Raw genomic sequence first — 19530 nt, 5'->3', positions numbered from 1 at the left:
TCTTAAGTCCTTCAATGTGTGCAAAGTACTCATTTTTTGTCAGCAAAAAGAGGCAATATTACAAGAACACACTAAAATAAAAAGTTTGTTTCTCTTCATCTGTACATTTTTGTCCAGAGTTGAAAATATTCTTTCTCAGTTTTGTTTGACAAGGTTTTTTTCAACGTATTTGGGGGGAAATAAAAGGACACAATTACTTTAATGACTTAATAAGAGTGGAATACAGCAGTTAACATTCCTAACAGTTAAATATATATGTATATTTTATATGTATGTATGTATGTATGTTCATCCATCCATCCATTTTCTTGACCGCTTATTCCTCACAAGGGTCGCGGGGGGAGCTGGCGCCTATCTCAGCTGGCTCTGGGCAGTAGGCGGGGGACACCCTGGACTGGTTGCCAGCCAATCGCAGTGTATGTATGTATATATTTATATGTATTAGTATATAGGAAATACACACATTTCCAAGTTTGGTTGCAACTGGGGTTGAGCAACGAAGAAGAAGACCGAGTGACGTCAGGCTGCTCCTTATTGGACAGACACGCGGAAGTGAAGCGAGCAGTTGCGGTCCAACGACAACAACAACAAGAAGAAAGGAACTGCGAACAAGTTCGCCGTGTGTTTCGTTTTGTGCTCCGTGGGAAGCTTGCGGATGCCATGGCGGTACCGGCCCAGCTGAAATCACTCCAGCACCACTTGCGCACCGCGCAAGAACATGAGAAGCGCGACCCTGTGGTGGCTTACTACTGTGAGTGTGCGACGGCTAACACTAGCTTAGCTGAAGCGCTAACTTTTATTTGGCAAACACCTTCACCGCACCGTTCGCTTTGTTAGCCACCATGCTAACGTTAGCGTCTGACGTTGACTTTTTTTTTTTTTTTTTTTTTAAACGCTTCATCATCGATACCGCGTATCCTTATACTGGGGTCGCAGGTGTACTGGACCTTATTCCGGCTAACTTTGGGCGAGAGGTGGGGTACACCCTAAACTGGTTGCCAGGCAATCACAGGGCAACAAATAGACAAGCAACCCCGCTTCATCAGGTGAAATTTGTAGCGTGACGGGTGTCATGTGATCTGACGAAGCCCCATCAACAGCCTACAAAATGTCACAGAATATTATGGGAAACATTCGTAATATAATTAAAGTTTGACTAGTTTTCATTCAGTGGTCATTTGGAACATTATGAAATGCGCTCTATAAATACAACTACCTTGCCTGAACAAACCTGATGGACGAGTACGTCGTCACGCTGATGATGTCACCAGGGAGGAATGTGCTCGAGCTTGCTGGGACAGGCAAAATTCTTACGATTTTTACAAAACTTTATTCAGTTTCACATCATTTACAAAAAGTTTCAAAACACCAAATACAAAAAATTATTTACACACAAAGTACACGATCAATTAGAACACTCAAAATTCAAAACGTCCGAAACATTTTACAACTGTAAAATATGCCAGGGGAAAAGCTTCTTTTTGTCCTTATTTCGTTCTTTCCTTAAAAAACAGAGAATTTGTCTAAACACGGTGTTGCTATCAATTATTATATTCTTCATACTCATAACACACCTGGTTTTCCACAATTTTGCACAGACAACAGTTATAATAATTTGAAATAGTTCTTTATCTTTAGAAGGTATGTTATTTTCTATCAAGCCATACATAATAATGATATAATTAACATCTATTTTAAGTCCAATATCTTTCATCAATGCCCAGACTTGCTGAGCTCTATGACAATCAATCAATAAATGTTGCTGTGTTTCATCCTCTGAGCAATTACTCATAGGGCATTTTTTTGTCTTAACAAAGCATGACCACGATACAATTGCGCGAGTCGGGAGCCTACCTACAGCAATCAACCATCTTGTGTCTTTCATCCCTTCTGGGATGATAGTATTTCTTTTATTTAAAATGCGGATAACTTCCGTACATTGATTCCTGTCTAACAGTTTAAACTTTACCTCCCCACCATATCGTACATCATTTATTTTTGGAAAAATCATTTTACATGTTAGACCATTCCAATCCAATTTCAGGTGTTCATATTGGGCAACAAAATCTCCGAAAACTAATTTATATGTAGGGCCCTGTCTGGCTCTTCCTATTCTTTTTTTCCAAAGCGATAAATCACCGATCCACGGAGCTTTCCTGGATATAGCTAGATACATATTCTTTACAAAGGCAATTTGGAGTCTGCAGCCTAATTCCACCGCACCAAGACCTCCAAAGTTCCTTCCTTTAAAAAGGAGCTCCCTTTTTGTAACTTCGCGTGTTGTTCCCCATACCAAGTTCACGCAGATCTTATTCATTTTGATAATTGTTTTGTGATCCGGAGGAAAGATATTAGCAAGGGATAAAACTTTAGACATTATATATGTTTTAATTATATTTATTCTTGATTTATAGGTTATATTTTTATTTTCCCATTTCTGAGCTTCTTCTTTTATTACTCCAAGTTTATCCTGCCAATTTCTTTCACTACAATTCTCATTACAAATAATTAGGCACAGAATATTTATTTCTTGTTTAATTTGAATATTAATGCTTTTTTTTTTCACTTTCGTTTCCGACCCAAACACCTTCGGATTTAGCATGGTTCAACATGGCCCTTGATGCAGTTTCGTATAAATTTAAATGAGCCGTTAAAATATCCATCTCATGATTATCTTTAACAATAACAGTAATATCATCAGCGCAGTTGCTACGACCCTATGAGCATGTCCCACATATATACCGGTAATACGGTTATCAGAGTTAATATTATTAATCAAAGGACTCATAGCTAAAACATATAGGGCAGCACTCAGGGGGCAGCCCTGCTTCACACCCCTCTCCACATCAAAACCGTCTGTTAAAACCCCATTGACATTTATTTTTACATGCGATTTGACATATAAGCACCTAACCATATTGACAAAATCTCGAGGGAAACCATAATGATCCATGACTGTCCAGAGATAATCTCTTGATATATAATCGAAAGCTTTTCTCTGGTCTAGGCCTACTATATAAAAGCCTTTCTCAGATATTGGTTTATGAATGATTTCCCTTAGAATGGAGAGATTATCCCACATTACCCGTCCTTTAACGGCACGTCTGTACTTTTTCTATTATTTTATCAAGTATATCATTTAATCTATTCATTATTATTTTGGCTAATATTTTATAATCAATATTCATTATGGTCAGGTGTCTATAATTATTCACATCCGTTTCATCTCCTTTTTTATATAACAAGCACATTACGCCTTCATATAAAGTATCGCCCAAACATCCTCTCTCTAAACCCTCATTTACCATACTGGTAAATAAGTCTACAAGATCATCCACAAACAATTGATAGAATTCCGAGGGGAGGCCATCAGGGTCCGGGCTTTTATCAATATTTAGTTGTTTTATAGCCTGGATCACTTCATCTTTATGGATCTTACCAAGTAGAGAAGAGAAATCCACATTCTTATTTACAGGAATGTTTTTTAAAAAGATTTGCGTTGCTTCAGGCACACAATTTATTGCCTTATAGGAATCTGTGCACAATTCCCTTATTGCGAAATGTTTCTCTTCTTCAGTGTATACTAAATTACCATTTTTATTCTTTATTGAGTGAATAAATTTACTTTGTTGCCGTTTCTTCATCATATTAATAATGTATGTTGTATTCCCTCTATCATCAGTATTAGCTTGCTTATATATATTATAGAACAGTTCGTTATTCAAATAATCTATTTGTGATTTTATGTCTAACATCACATTATCTTCATCAATAGTCCTATTTTTATTTTGAGTTAGATCAATATATTTATGTACTAATGTTACATACTTTCCATTTTTAAGTTTATTTAATTCTTTACATTTAAATTTGAAGAAATCTTTCACTCTACACTTCAATATTTCCCATAATTTGATGTTTGATTTTGTTAAAACCTTTAACTGAATTATTTTATTAAGTTCTTGTTTTAACTCAGCTATTATAGCTTTATTTTGATGACATTGTATATTTAGTTTCCAGTAGCCTCTATGAATAGAGGCCACAGTGGAGATGAGGGTGGTAACCAATAAATGATCGGTAAAATCACATAAGACAGTCGCGTAATTTAGAACTCTAAAATGTGAGGAAATATACACACGATCAATACGTGTTTTAGTTTTAGAATCACATCTTGTAAAATCATTTCCCATAGGATTAATTTTTCTATAAACATTATCAAATTAAAACCAAGACATGTGTCTCTCAACACTTTTCCCTCGTGACTCAGCTTAAAGGCAGCAGTGCCAACTCTAAAATCTCCACATACGATCACTTTAAATCCAACACATGATAACTCTCCAAGTTTCCGAAATATATGAACTTTCCTGCTCTTGTCCTGGGGGGTATACAGATTTATAATCCTATATTTCTCGCCTCTATAATAAAGGTCCAATAATAAGAGCTTTCCCGGAATAACATCTCTCCTTCTATATATCTCTACGTCGTGGGTTCTGAAAAATATTCCTACACCATCAGTATTGCTGTCACCAATAGATATTACACATTTGCCCTTAGGCCACAATTTCATCACTCCCTCCACATCAGTATTTGTTTTCAATCGAAGCTCTTGTAGACATAATATATCAAAATCAGTTTTCATCAGGTAATCCATCTTATCTTGTCTGAACTTATGTGATTGAATGCCACGTACATTTAGTGTTGCTATTTTTAGACAGCTCATGATGCAAATAAAATGTATTTTAAGGAGTAGGCTTATCATCTAGGCGTTTTTCTTTATTTTTGGATAGACACTTCTTTCTTCTCTTTTTGGATGCCTTATCCTGAGTATCGCTTTGTGATACGAACATGGATGGTGCCGAAAACTCAGGAGTCGGGGAGAAAGAGCCTGAGTTGTTATCTAGAGGTGTACTGGCTCTCTGTGCCGCTGTCAAATGATCATCACTTGACTGAGGACTAGGATTTTCGCTGGCACTCTCTGATTTCTGTACATCATGATCATCAACACTTTCATTAATTATCAGGCTATACTCTCTTTCATTGCCTGAACTCGTTTCATTAGTAAAGGGGGAAGAATCGTCAATTGCAGGAAGTGGCTCAGACGATGAAGATCGAGCTTGGAGAGCAGGTGACGGCTGACGCTTACCAGCACCGCTGGGTGGACGCACAGCCAGATGTTGATCTAGAGGAGCAGAAGCAGTCAAAGGCATTTCCCGCAGAGAAGAAACTTGGGGCTGCTCCTCATCCTGCTGGTGTGCCGGCTGTACACCGCGCTGATGTTGATGCCTTTCTGGGAGCTGATGAGGAGCGCCATCGTGAACACCAGATGGCTGCTGAAGACCGTGGAGCTGGCCGCGAAGATGCTGCCGTTGTTGAGCCCCATCATGGAAGGTAGGAGGTTGAAGACGATCCGCAGAGTGATGTCGATGCCGAAGCCCGTCGCGGGAAGCTGCTGGCTGAAAGACCATCCGCGGACTGGACTCGGGAACGCTGAAGCTGCTGTGTCTGCTGCGGAGCCACGTGCTGAAGAGGCTCAGGTTGGCCCTGAGCCTGTGGTTGATACTGTTGATCAGCTACGAGGGAGCCAGAAGACTGCCGGAGAGTAGCTGGTTGTGCACGAGAAGCTCGCTGCTGCTGCTGCTTGATCTTGTTGGCATACGAATCCGGGCAGGTGAAAAATAGGCTGCACCAGCGGTGTGAGGTGCGATTTTTGGCCCTGTGGCCCAGGCCGCCACACCTCCAACACTTGACCGTTGGACATTGTTTCACTTGGTGGTCAGCAGAGCCGCAGATGAAGCAAGTGACAGATTGACCAGGATAAATGATACGTCCATTGTATGGGCCAAGAGAGATAGAATTGGGAATTGTAAGTAAATGTCCTTTAGTATCTTTTTTTAATACGGACTTTGTATTTGCGAATACCATACCAGATGCCAAATCTATCTAGGGGCTTGTATACTGGCTGTATTATCTTACAATATCTTTGCAGATATATCTCCACGTCGTGATCAGGAATTCGACCAGTCCAAAACTTTACTACCAAAGAAGTCACATCCATCTGGATGGACGACTCGATAGTCCAAACTTTCCATTTATCTTCCTCTGCTCTAGCAGCTTGTGCATCAAGGAAGCGCCTCAAAGACGCCTCACTTACAAAACACAGTTCAAAGTCCACTCTATTGGGTAGAGCGATGAAAGAGTAAACATCTCTTACGTCTATCCAACAGGATTCAAAAAGGAGGGATTCACCGACAAAATCATGGCTAGGGGGAACCCCTTCGCCGGTAAACTTGAGACGGGCCCAAAACTGGCCGAATTTGGAGGAAAAAGGCGGTGTCTGCTCACTAGGAGCCATGACGGCACCTTGCCCTAGAAGGGCACGCTTACTTGGCGTGTAGTTGGCACTCTAACCGTGAAAGCGCAAAAGTCCCGGCGGGTAATCAGGCGACAAAAATGCCTCCCTTGGTAAATCCGGACATCTTTTCAGCTTCGAAGAACTTTTCGAGAATTTGTAAAAATCGCAAAATTCTTACTTATTGGAGCTCATTTAAATGTTTTTGTGATATGAGCCATTGTTTGGCCAATTTCATGTTTATTCAAAGATAAACAGAAAGCAAAAAGTGAAAACAACCACTTGCTTTTTTATTTTCATTATTGGTTAGCTTGCAGGTGTTATTGTATTTTTTACTTTATTTATTTATTTATTTATTTATTTTTACAAATTATTAACCAATCTATTGAAATCCTTATTTAAATGAATGGTAATTAAATCAATCCGTTCCATCCCCCTAAATAAGAACACACGATAAGAACAATTGCTAGTCCACACAAAACCTGCAAAGCAGCCAAAAACCTAATGTGCTGTGAAATTTTCTTGCAGCCAGTTCCTATCTCAAGCGACGGCTCGTTTTGGCCATGCCATCATTTGAGCCCTGGTGAGTGTCGAACTCAAGCGAATTTCTGTTTCTTCTCCCGGCAGGCCGCCTGTACGCCATGCAGACGGGAATGAAGCTGGAAAGCAAGACTCCAGAGTGCCGCAAGTTCCTCGTCAAGCTCATGGACCAGCTCGAGTCGGTCAGTCCCTCCTGCAACCCTTTCAAAAATAACACTCACGTGACTTATGTAACCCTTTATCTCCTTGTTTGTCAATTGTGGCCCCATTTTCACATTTTACATGGGTGTTTCATTCCGCATTTTTCAAAATAAAAGTAGCAGACATCACGCGGACGAAGCAGCAGGAAGCGTTTGAAGTGGATGTCAGCCTGAGAAGACGAGCACGACTAATGAAGAGCGAAGGTTTTATGGGCTCGTTAGGACAGGAAGGGGGCGGAGCCCAGCGGGGGTCACACTAACGAACCGCCTGCCTGCTCCGCTGTCTGCAACATGTAGTATGAGGTCATAGTATGATGTCATCTTTACATTTTTTTTTTTAAATCAAAATTTAAAAACTACACTCGACTTGTCGAAGTAAAATAATAATAATAATAGATTAAGTACTGTAACACAGTTTTTGGACTTACTGATCACATTGCTGGATATCTCAAAGCATGACAACACATTGGAAGATGGCAATCAAATGTTCCCAATGTTGGTAAGACGACTTGACATGATGATGCTAAGCACGGTACTCAACACACACACTAACAGCTCGAGGACACACTTGAAAGCAGCGGATGTGTGTGTCCCGCTGGGAATAGTTTCCTGAATGTGTTTGACAGTAATGAACATCAGCTGTGTGTGTGTCCAAGTTGTGTTGTCATACGTGTATGTTAAATGTGTTGACATGTGAACGGTGGAAGTGTGAAAGTGCAGTTAATTCGCACCGTGTGTGTGTTTTGAAAGGAGGTTGCGTGTGTCTGAAGACGTGACCCTCATTAATTTTATTTTGCGTGCCGACAGAGGAAAAAAGCGTTGCGGTGTCCAAAGGTTGTGAAACGTGAGGGTACAGCGGCGGCCGTTGTCATCTGTCAATCAACATGCTCGCTGCATGACAGTGAGGGCCCGCTTTGGTCATGGTGATGATGTCTTTAACAAACAGGGTCTGGTATGGATTCAGATTTCCAAACTTGATTCGACTCATGATTGACTTTGCTTGATTTTCGATTCAGTTAAAGGGATACTTCACTTATTTAGCCCATTATAGCAATACAAAGTTAATATTTTGTCTATAATTAATTTGGTACTTTCATGATTTTTCACGTAGAAATAGTACCTCTAAAAAAACATTTTGCAACTTGCTGTCGACTGAAAATGACATCACAAGGGCTCGGGTAACCAATCACAGCTCAGCTTGTGAATGTCACATGACCAAACCTAGAAAACAGGTGAGCTGTGATTGGTTACCTGAGCCCTTGTGATGTCATTTTCAGTCGAAAGAAAATTGCAAATTGTGTTTTTAAAGGTACCAATTGTACATGAAAATTAATGAAAATATGAAATTTATTATAGGAAAAATATTAATATTTGACTGCCAAAACATGGCTAAATAAGTATCCCTTTAAGAATTTCATGCAGTACCTTATGGAAGACATCCTCAGAAGAACCAATGCCGCACAACTTGAGCAGTTACATTTATCATGAACTGATCAAAACAAAAAAATAATAATTTAAATAAATTCAAAACATAACAAATATATCAAAAGACTAGACACAGCCATACAAATGAATCAATATTGTAAAAAGGAATTTAAAAAATTGTAAATTGTATTAATAATAGTGCAATAAGTCTGGTCTTTTGTAAATGTAAGAAAATGCTTTTAAATTTCAAATAAATTCACTAAATTTCAAGAAAACAGCAAGACAGGGCTGCTGAATTATTACGAAAATATTAATCACGATTAGGATGATCATTTAGCTTTTGGTGCAAAACAAAAAAATGCTTAAACATAAAAAAAATAAGACATTTAAAATTCTTTGAAACATTACAATTATTAACTTGGATAAAACAAAGATGTGTTTGATTTTTTTTAATAAAAAGGTGTAAATGTATTAATTTTAAACAACTCAAAATTAGTATTAATCTTTTACGTTTATGCTTATTTTGTAATTGTGGAGTTTAATAATTGTAATTGTAATTGAATTTCGATTAATTGCATAGCCCTACTGCAAGATACAAAAAAAAAAAATAAGTAAAATCCATTCATTTAATTTCGGCAAATTAACTTCACATGATGACTATGAAAAGGAAAATCCATTTGAATCAATTAATCGTTTTTTTTTTTTATGTAAGTCTTGGGCAGCTTATTGCTAATATATGTACAATGCCTAACATTTTAGACAGGCTGATGGAAATTATCAGCGTTGTTAGAGTAACTTTGAACCTTCAAACAGCAGCGAATACATACAAACAGGGCATAAAATAATCCTCACAGGCGTGAATTCTCTCGGCAAATGTAACGGCAGCTAAATTGGGGACCTTCTCTGCCTCACTGTTAATTCCGTTGCTCTTATCCTCCGTGGAGTGAAGTGGCAATAAAAGAGCCAGAGAACGCACATGCTAAAACTTCTGTTGTTTAAGAAATCGTTTGGGTTGTTGCAGCTCGGCCATTTGAACTTTGTGCAGCTCTTCTTTGGAATCCATTAAAGCTTAACAAGCTGAAACCCGAGACACACTCTTTCCTTTATGCTCCTCTTTCCATGCACGCACGCACACAGGTGAAAAGAACAGTGGTTGTATTCAGGGCCCGTTGTGGTCCACCTGCTTCTGGCCAGCGTCTAGTTTGCTTAAGAGGAAACTCGAGGCGTGTGGACATGTTACATGTTAAACACGCTTACTGTTGGAGGCTGGGAACGGGAAGTCGACATGACTGTAAAATGCCACTTGTATGACGAGTGATGTTTTTCATGATGTTTTGCGACAGATGAAGATGGAGCTGAGCGAAAACGACTCCATCACTCAGGAGGTGGTGGGCAACGCCCACATCGAAAACTACGCCCTCAAGATGTTCCTCTACGCCGACAACGAGGACAGAGCAGGACGGTTCCACAAGTAAGTTGGACGTTTTGGATCCAGCCACATCACATTCCCGACATTCTTCCACCGACAGCGAAAAACCCCGAGATGACGGGATGACGCTGACATAGATGGCATGCTGTGTTAGCTAGCAGGCTACCAATTCTGTTATGCTAAATAACAAAGACAATCCAAGCCAAACTTTTTGACATGCTTGTGAAAAAATTTCTTGGCAGGCTTGCTGTTTTCCGTGCAACCACGTATTGACGGTGTGCGCAACGTTTCTTTGAACTCAGCGGCGCCCCCTGGGGATGCTCTTGGCTGGCTCCCGCTGAATTTTTGATCGCACATCTCATCATGCCTTTTCCACATGTTTGCAAAAATTTGAACCAGGCCTGATATGTGGACAGGAGGAGGAATGAGGATGATGAGAAAAAAATACCAGTCAATAAAGGTACCCTAGAGTGACCCCTTTCCACCACTCCTTCCACTATGGGCGGGGTTTCGCTCCAGACGTATTCAGATACAGTCAAACTGCGAGTTAAGAACTCATTTTCTTCCGTGACCCTGTTTGTAGCTGAAAATATTATATAGAAGTAAACATGCTTTAAGACATTACAACAGAGTATGAGTAGTATTTAGTAGTATTTGTAGAAGTATTTGTATTAAAAAAATATATGCTGTTACCGCCTTCCTTGCCTACTAATAATCGGCATCGGTTGAAAAAAACAAAAAAACAATATCGGTCTATCTCTAGTGATTAATCTGTTCTAGCCCCAAAACTAAATTATACTTATTCTGTTTGAAAATAAACATAATGAAATCTAGAAATAAATGAAAACGGACTCTTATTATAAAGAAATTAAACGCTTATTGCGGCGGTGTGAAGTCGCAATTCAAGAGCAGAGTCAGCGTGCTCATGACTGCGCTGTTTGGCGAATTTTGATCATGTTTAGCTGTGACATCATCAAATGCTTCTCTGCACAGGAACATGATCAAATCCTTCTACACGGCCAGTCTGCTGCTGGATGTCTTGTCTGTCTTTGGAGAGCTCTCAGAGGAGGTGAGTGAGGTCTTGGGCCATACTGTTGTGCAAGATGTACCTTTCTTTTATTATTCATGGCGTACCACAATGTATCGCGTGTAAAAGATGTGAGTCACCTTTTGCTCTTTTCTCGCGGCGGCGCGCAGGAAAAGTTCAGGAAACGCTGCACGTTGTTTCAGTGATTATTCCCATAACGGCCGAGTTAAAAAAACATAACCAAAGTTCACAACACACCTCTGCACTAGCAAGCCGCCATTGTTCCCCAGCTCAACCTTGAAAAAAAAAAAAACATCAACTGCCGCTTATCTTCTGGCAGCACCGCCACAATGTTATAATTGACTCGCCACACGCATACCTGACCTTCTTTTTACCTGATATTATGCCGAACTGGGACTCATTTTCAGCCCTGGAATTTCAGGGCTGAAATTGCATTTGATCAAAAATGTAATTTACAAATGAATGCTGTTATAAGAGCGCGGTCTTTGTTTATTTCAACAAGTATGTGAACATAAAATGGTCCAAGAACAAGGACAAAAACCAATAAACAAATGCACATTAAATGGGATAAGGCATTTTACACTTCACACGGCACACTACCAAATAAAGTTAAACCAGAAAGATTAAAGCAGCTGACACTGTACTTCCTGTTACTACTCTTATTTTGAAATGCGTTCTCACCACTTCTGGTGCACACTACTGAGCTGATTAACGCTATCTTGAAGAGAGCAACAGTAATCGTTGGAGGCTTTCCCATCATGCTTTGTTGCTGTTAATATTAGTAACACGTCTGATTGTGTTTGGCCTATTTTATGTGTTATTTTTTTGTACATACCTGGCTTAGTATAGTTATATTGTGTATTGTTTCTATTGGTGGATTAAAGTTTGGCTATTTTTGAAATTTAATTATTGTAACTCATTGTGTCTCATGACACAATCAACATAAGATTACGTGAAAACTGTCTATTTACTATGCAATTTTGAAACAACGTGTGGCCCGCGCGGGCTGAAATATAAGACAGCCCACCGGGAATTGTCCTGCCCCTCCAGATGGTCCAACCGGGGCCGGGCTAGCACTAATACAAACATCATCTGAGCAAACACTTAACTGTTACAAAATATCCATGTACAACATTTGATGTGTGAATTTATAGAAAGTTACTGCTGATTCAAAGTTTTAACCCATAAAATAGGAAGTTTTCAGTAGGGTCATGGTGCACCCGACAGCCGGGCTTCCGCAGGAGGAAAATTGATGACACATTGAGCAGAAGGATGAAACAGTAATAACAAAAGAGCCCAGAACTATGGAAGACCAAAACTGCCAAAATTCAAAATAAATAAATGACTAAAAATGAAAATAAAAATGAATATAAAAAAATATATATCCAAAAAAATAAATATAAATGGAAATAAATCATTCTTTATTTTCACTTTTAGTCATTTCTTTATTTATTTAGTAATTATTATTATTTTTTTATTTTGGTAGTTTTGGGCCGTACTGTCAAGTCGAAATGTTATTCAAATGAGCGGGCGGCCCTAAGCGTTTCTTGGGTTGGACTCCACCGTTGCAAACTGCCTGTCATTGGTCGAGTGAGCAGTTCGGCGAACAAGGAAATCTCGCCAGCTTGCAATGGAGCCCTCCAGCAATGGACGACTATCACGTCCACCGTCACCGCAACTTGCGACTTGAGTTGCTAGACAACAGGTGAGAGCAGACAGTGGACAATATAGTCGTCCATTGCTGGAACTCTCCATTGCAAGCCGGCGAGACTTCCTTGTTCGCCGAGCTGCTCACTCGACTCGAGTCCAACCCAACACACGCTTAGGACCACCCCCTCATTTGAATAACATTTCGACTTGGCAGTATGGCCCAAAACTGCCAACATTCAATGGCTAAATAAATAGATAAATCAATGACTAAATAAATACATACATAAATTACTAAATAAATAAATAAATTACTAAAATTGAAAATAAAAACGGATTTATTTCCATTTATATTTATTTTTTATATAATTTTCGAATTATATTTTTTATATTCATTTTTATTTTCACTTTTAGTCATTTATTTATTTATGTAGTCATTTATTTATTTTGAATTTTGACAATTTTGGTCCTCCATACAGAACAACCTCCAAAGTAAATAAACACATTTTTTGGGGTGGGATTATGTTATATACAGAACGTCCAGCACAGGAAATACGCCCGCTGGAAGGCCACCTACATCCACAACTGTCTGAAGAACGGCGAGACGCCTGAGGCTGGACCCATCGGCATGAACATGGACCAGGAAGCAGGTGCGGCACGCTGATATCGCACGAGCGTTCACTCGCTTACTCTCTCGCATGGGGGAATAGGGACAAGGCTTCTTGACTCCAGGGAAAAAAATATACGCTAAATTAGCTGAGGAGCGACGTGTGCTCATTTAGCTTCTGATTGATGAGTCCAGCTAACCATGCTGCTAAGGTTAACCAGCTGTGTCACATGAACAACAACAGCACAGCATGTGTGTGGGTGCACTCTGGAGCATTATGGGAAAGACTTGAACAATGGTTACAATGTACATGTGGGTGGTGCGGGAACTGTGGCTCCCCGTGTATCTCTTAAAAAAAATTACTAAAAAATTATTTTATTTTATTTTTTTACATTTTTTTTGGGATAAAATGCTGTATTTTTTAAATTAATGAATTAAATAAAAAATAAACAAAAAACAAAAAGAGAGGTGAAAGGTAGATAAAAAAATAGCTTTAAAAAATAAGCATAAAAATGTTCATGAAATTGTCAAAAAATGTCAGAGAATTGCACAAAAAAGGCAGAAAAGAAAACGTTCAAAAAGTAACCATAAAATGTCCAAAAACAAAAGAAGAAATTACAATAAAATGTCTATAAAATTGCCAAAAATGCCAGAAAATTGAGAGCAAAAAATGCAGGAAAAAATGTAAAAAAAATAAAATAAATAAAAAATCCATAAAATGTCCAAAAAAGTAACGAGAGGCAGAAAATTACCATATTTCCATAAAATTGCCAAAAATGTCAGAAATATGACCGAAAGGCAGGAAAGTCTAAAAATCTATAAAAAATGAAACGTGAAAAATTACAACAACAAAAAAAAAAATTCTAGAAATGAAGACGTACGTTTGAAGACAATGAATGTCAAAGTAGGGCTGGGTGGTATGGCCAATAAATAAAATCTCGATTTTTGCAGTCATTCAGGACGATTACAATTTTAATCGATTTTAACCTAATAAATCTAACAGACGTTTACTTAAAAGTTTCATTTATTCGAAAATAATTCCTGTGCAAAATGTTCAGACACCAGTAACGTATACTGATTCAAGATCAGGTTTAACATAATCTTAACATTCATAGTTTGTGCTTAAATGCCACAATTAAGTAGTTGGTAGCTAATGTAAACATGTCTTATAAACCACCCATCCAACATTCTGCTACTTGTGAAAAATTACAACACATAAAAGCATTTTGATGTCAAAGAACATAAGAACAACAGCATTTAATCATCCAGAAGACAAAATTCGATTTCACGATTTAGCAAATTTTCAACGATTCGATTTTTTAAAATGACGTATCGAATTCATTCGATTTATTGCCCAGCCCTATGTCAAAGTATTGGATGCTCCATATTTTTCTGTTCTGGTGCAGCTCTAATAACCTCTTAGCCCTTCAGTACATTTGACAAACACCAGCACATTATTTCGTTCATCACAATGTTCAAATGTTTTGCGGCTCAAGACAGATTTTTGGTTATTTATTTGGCCTAAAATGGCTGTTTTGACAGTAAAGGTTGCCGTCCCCTGGTCGCGCAGCTAAATCTGGTATTGTTCTAATACTTGTCACTGGAAGTTCAACATGGGCAAAGAACACTCGAAAGATCTGAAAAAACAGGGAATCATTGCGCTACATAAAAACGTCTGCGGTTATTCGGAGTTTGCCAGCATTTTGAAAGTGAGCTCTAGCGCGGCGGCCAAGACCGATCAACGCTTCACAGGACACGTTCCTTGCCTCACTACAGTACAGACCACCAAATAAGCGTTTGCTTCGAAAATACATGTATGGGTGATGGTGCACATAAAAACCCACAAACTATTAGAAGACAAGCCAGCTAAGGACATGGAATTCTTGGAACCACGTCCTGTGGTCTGACAAGACCAAGATAAATCTCTTTTTCTTACCTTTCTTTTCTTTTTTTTTTTTTTTACTGCGGTGTGTACTGTCCACACATTAATGGACAAATTTTTAGTTATTACGTGATGCCAAGTTGTATTGTTGTTATACAAGCTTTATACTGACTAGATTGTAACAAAGTGGCATTTCTTTCACTGCTGTCCCATGAAAAGATAGTCCAATAATGAGAAAAAGGTGTGAGGGCTGCACTCCATTTTGTCAGATAGCGGTAAGTGTGTGCCTGAGCGTCCGTCTTGCCAAGCAGCAACATCCGGAAGCTGTTGATTTGAGTCCTCATGGCAAACAAATGTCACACACAAAGACCGTCTGCACACACCATGATTGGACTGAAGCCAGCATCTTCATCCTCATGTCTGTCATCTGCAGGCTTTGTGTTCATCACACTTCACACTTCAGCGTTGTGTGCGCGTGTCTCTTATCTTCAGGCACACTCACTCCCGTGTGAAGTTTCAGTCGTCTCTCAGGATGTGTTGTTTACGTTGTTACCTTGAACAAATTTTGATACAAAATGAAATCAAATTCCTAGCTCCCAAGCTTTCATTTTGTCTTTTGATTGTTTGTCCCGTTCAAGAAATGGCTGAAAGTAGTTAGACAATATTTATTTAAATTGTTTATTTATTTATTATTTATTTTTATTTATTTATTTAAATGTATTTATTTAATTTAATTTTATTTATTTATTATTTATATTTATTGATTCATATAAATGTATTTTTACGTAAACAATATTTATACTAATGTTGTCTAATATTATACTGTAATATTATATTATACTAATATTATATAATATTTCTAGCTCCTAAGCTGTCATTTTGTCTTTGACTGTTTGTCCCGTTCAAGAAACGGCAGAAAGTAGTTACTGTATATATTTTTTTAAATGTATTTATTTATGTATGTATATATTTATTTGTTTATGTTAATTTATTTACAATTAATTTTTAGTTAGACAATATTTATACTAATATTGTCTAATATTATACTATCATATTATAATATTATTATAATATACTAATAATATATTTCTAGCTCCCAAGCTCTCATTTTGTGTTTGAATCTATTTGTCCCGTTCAAAAAATGGCTGAAAATAACTATTTATTTACACGTATTTATTTGTATTTATTTTCATTTATTATTATTATTGTTATTATTACTTTTTTTATTTATCAATTAATTTATTTAAATGTATTTTTAGTTAGACAATATTTACACTGATCTAATCCATGTTTTGTTGTACTTTCCAAGATGGCGATGAAGGTTTCTCAGGCCACATAATCCCGCAGGGTGGCTCCTTCCGGGGAGGGGGTGGAGCTTCCACTCAAGAACCGAGCGTGGGCGGGGCTACGGCGCCGAGCATCGGCTTCACAGGGGGCACCGACACAGGACCGTCGGGACCCCCCTCCAACTTCAGCAATGTCCACATCCCTCCCGGAGCGCACGCTCCCGCCAACACGCCTGCAGGTTAGCCACACCCATCCGTCTCCACGGTAACCGACTGGCGTGATCAGCGACGGATCAGATCGTCACGTGTGCCATGTGACCCGACAGATGCTGTCAAGCCGGTGCCGATGCCGAGAACCGCGTTCGCCGTCGACCCCGAACTCCTGAACAGCCAGCAGAAAGGTTAGCACACACACACAAACACGTCATTGAAATTGGTGCTTCTAAAATTGGCCACAAGATGGCAGCAAAGCATTTCAAACAGAGGGGATTACGTAATCAAAAAGCCTCGATACCTTCAGTCATTAACGACAAACAAATCACCTTCTCATGAGTCTCATCATTAGCATTAGCTAGCACGCTAGCCAATAGTAGCACACTAGCACATGAATGCCACAAGATGGTACCAAAGTAATCACTTCACGAGAATCGGCCACTATACAAATTTGCGAATGTCAAACCCAAATATGTGAGGATTCACTGAAAATAATGACTTTAGATATTTAAAAAATAGATATACTTTGATATGATAGTGACGTATCATCACATAAATTTAACATCCCATGATAAATAGAATAAACGGCACAGTTTTTTGAGTATATTATGAGAGAATCAGGGTATCTTTTTTTTTCAGAATATAAGGTAAAATACTACAAAAAAAAATGGCCATTTTTTTTTCTAGGAATGGGTACTGATTATTTCAAGGTATTGGTACTCTTGCGAACTGGAAATTAGAAATTAAAAAAATTGAAAATTGCCTTTCATTTCATGCAAGTTTCAGGAAAAAATGCTATCTTGGGTGATATAGGCCTTTAAAATTATCTGTCTTTTTTTTGTAGGAAATTTTATATTTCAAAAACTACTAGTGGTGTCAGTACATGGTATCGGTGACTACTCACGATGAGTACTCATACTGGTATTGTTCTGAAAAAAAGTGGTATCGACCATCCCTATTTATTTATTTTTTTTCCAAATGCATTGCTTAAATGTAAATTTTCTCTTTCCTCGTCAAACTTGAACTTTCATATCTAAGATTTAAATAAATAAATAAATAAAACGACTTTCTTACTCTTAACGTTCTAGCGTTTTTTTTTAAAATTAATATATTTTTTTTATTAATTACATTTTTTAAATGTTATTTTTAAAAAATAATTAATTTAATTCATTTCAAATTTATAAATTTCATTTTATTAATTTAATTAAAGTAACTAAAATTAATTCACTCCTTTTTTTTTCTTGAAATTAAATTCCTATAGTATTCTTTGATGCACATGGTAAATTCTCTTTCAATTTTTATTGAGTTCTAATCACCTTTAGGTGAGATGTGTCCGAAAAGTTGAGATATGTCAGACTTTTATTTATTTATTTATTTATTTATTTTTTGTTTTCTTTCTTTAATGATTTGCCAGCAATGTCTGGTCCCTGCAAATGTGTGCAAAAGTGACATCATCAGACCTCACCTCTTTCAATCATTTCATGATGAGGACACGAAAGGCCAGCCAGACATTAGCAAACACGATGGAAAAACACGTACCGATCACCCCCCCACACAACCCCACCCCACCCCCCCTTCACCTTTTTCCTGCCAATCCGATGGTAAGCCCCGATCTCAATGAGCCTGTACCTGTGTCGCAAACCCCTCCCCCGCAGGTGACGTCCAACTTTCGCCCGAAGACTTCACCAAGGCCCAGAAGTACTGCAAGTACGCCGGCAGCGCCCTCCAGTATGAGGACGTGCCCACGGCCGTCCACAACCTCCAGAAGGCCCTCACACTGCTCACCACTGGACAAGAATGACTCTTTTGTCCTCGGCCACGTCTATCTGCACCATCTCATCAGCTCCACGCACACACGCACACACGCACACACACACATATGCACGCCGGCTGGCCGCCAGCAGCTTTGATGGAGACGAGAGTGCAACAATGGCCGCCTGTGTGCTGCCCGCTGTAAGTCTTTATACCCCAATTACGAAACGGCGCGCTGAGGAGGTGACCGCCGCCGCCACACGGAGCTTCCTGCCCGCAGGGGGCGCCACCGCGCTCGTCTCGTTTTCTAACACTCGCGCTAACTGCAACGCGTTTGCGTGTAAACAACATGCAAAGACGTGACGTTAGCGATCACGCTAATTGTCCTGACAAGCTAACGAATTGCCAGCGTGACTTGTTTGGTTTCTTTTATGGAGATTTCCGTGTGACGAATCGCTTCAGATGATCCAAATAAATTCAGTTCTATTGTTTGCATTTGTGTCATTTGGCGACCGTTTGTTTTGTTTGTTCCCCCGAAAAACCTCGTCTGTCGTGAGTCGGCCATTTTGGAGCGCTCTTGGAATGTGGAGTGAGCAAGGTTAACGGCATGTAGTGGCCTTATTTTACCCCCGTAGTACATCTTGAGAAGAAGTGGATTGACACCCACTGCAAAATTGCGTATTTAAAAGTATACCAATCACAATTAAGCTCAAATGTGTTAAATGAGAATTAGCACACACCTGCTACAGTTAAAAGTGCCACTGAGTAAGCCCAAGTAAAGTTCGAGTGGGCGTTTCCTGACAAAGACTTTTAACCTTTAATTTATGTGAACTAGGGCTGCGTTTAAAATAATCGAATAATATAAAATCGATTTTCCTTTTCAAGCCTGATATCGATTCATAAAACCATGACTCAGTCATTTTATAATGATTTTATATTATTTTATAATTATTTTTACATTATTTATTTTGCATATTATATATATATATATATATATATATATATATATATATATATATTATTATATTCATATAATTATTTTTTTTATTTTTCAATATAATTTTTACATTATGTTATAATTGTTTTATAATTATTATGATTATTTTCCCCATAAATTCTTAAGAAAATAGAATTTTAAAGGCCAATTTTTTTTTT

At 38.3% G+C, this 19530-nt stretch overlaps 2 protein-coding genes across 9 annotated transcripts in view; both read left to right on the top strand.

Moving 5' to 3' along the window:
• The first annotated feature begins 523 nt into the window (after window positions 1-523).
• vta1 (vesicle (multivesicular body) trafficking 1) lies at window positions 524-18866 on the top strand. Its single transcript, XM_077509818.1, has 8 exons — window positions 524-751; window positions 6974-7068; window positions 9855-9982; window positions 10934-11009; window positions 13171-13285; window positions 16434-16649; window positions 16737-16811; window positions 18279-18866. Exons 1-8 carry the CDS (start codon window positions 661-663, stop codon window positions 18422-18424), a joined length of 942 nt encoding a protein of 313 aa, XP_077365944.1. The 5' UTR covers window positions 524-660; the 3' UTR covers window positions 18425-18866.
• Window positions 18867-19426: 560 nt separating this feature from the next.
• Window positions 19427-19530, top strand: part of adgrg6 (adhesion G protein-coupled receptor G6) — a 36778-nt gene continuing 36674 nt past the window's right edge. For 2 of the 8 annotated variants that reach the window (XM_077509809.1, XM_077509808.1), the window contains exon 1: window positions 19429-19530. This exon is cut by the window's right edge and continues 976 nt beyond it. The gene's annotated coding sequence lies outside the window, so the exon portion shown is untranslated. The other 6 variants (XM_077509811.1, XM_077509812.1, XM_077509807.1 and 3 more) reach the window with 5 other exon arrangements.

Source organism: Festucalex cinctus, chromosome 21 (assembly GCF_051991245.1).
Source record: "Festucalex cinctus isolate MCC-2025b chromosome 21, RoL_Fcin_1.0, whole genome shotgun sequence".
Classification (NCBI taxonomy): domain Eukaryota; kingdom Metazoa; phylum Chordata; class Actinopteri; order Syngnathiformes; family Syngnathidae; genus Festucalex; species Festucalex cinctus.
This window is presented reverse-complemented; position numbering and strand designations above follow the sequence as displayed.

Excerpts from the sequence above, each read along its gene's own strand:
- vta1 (XM_077509818.1), top strand. The coding sequence starts at position 661 with ATGGCGGTACCGGCCCAGCTGAAATCACTCCAGCACCACTTGCGCACC. Across the intron at positions 13,286-16,433 it reads GAACATGGACCAGGAAGCAG|ATGGCGATGAAGGTTTCTCA; the intron begins GTGCGGCACGCT and ends GTACTTTCCAAG. Across the intron at positions 16,650-16,736 it reads TCCCGCCAACACGCCTGCAG|ATGCTGTCAAGCCGGTGCCG; the intron begins GTTAGCCACACC and ends GTGACCCGACAG.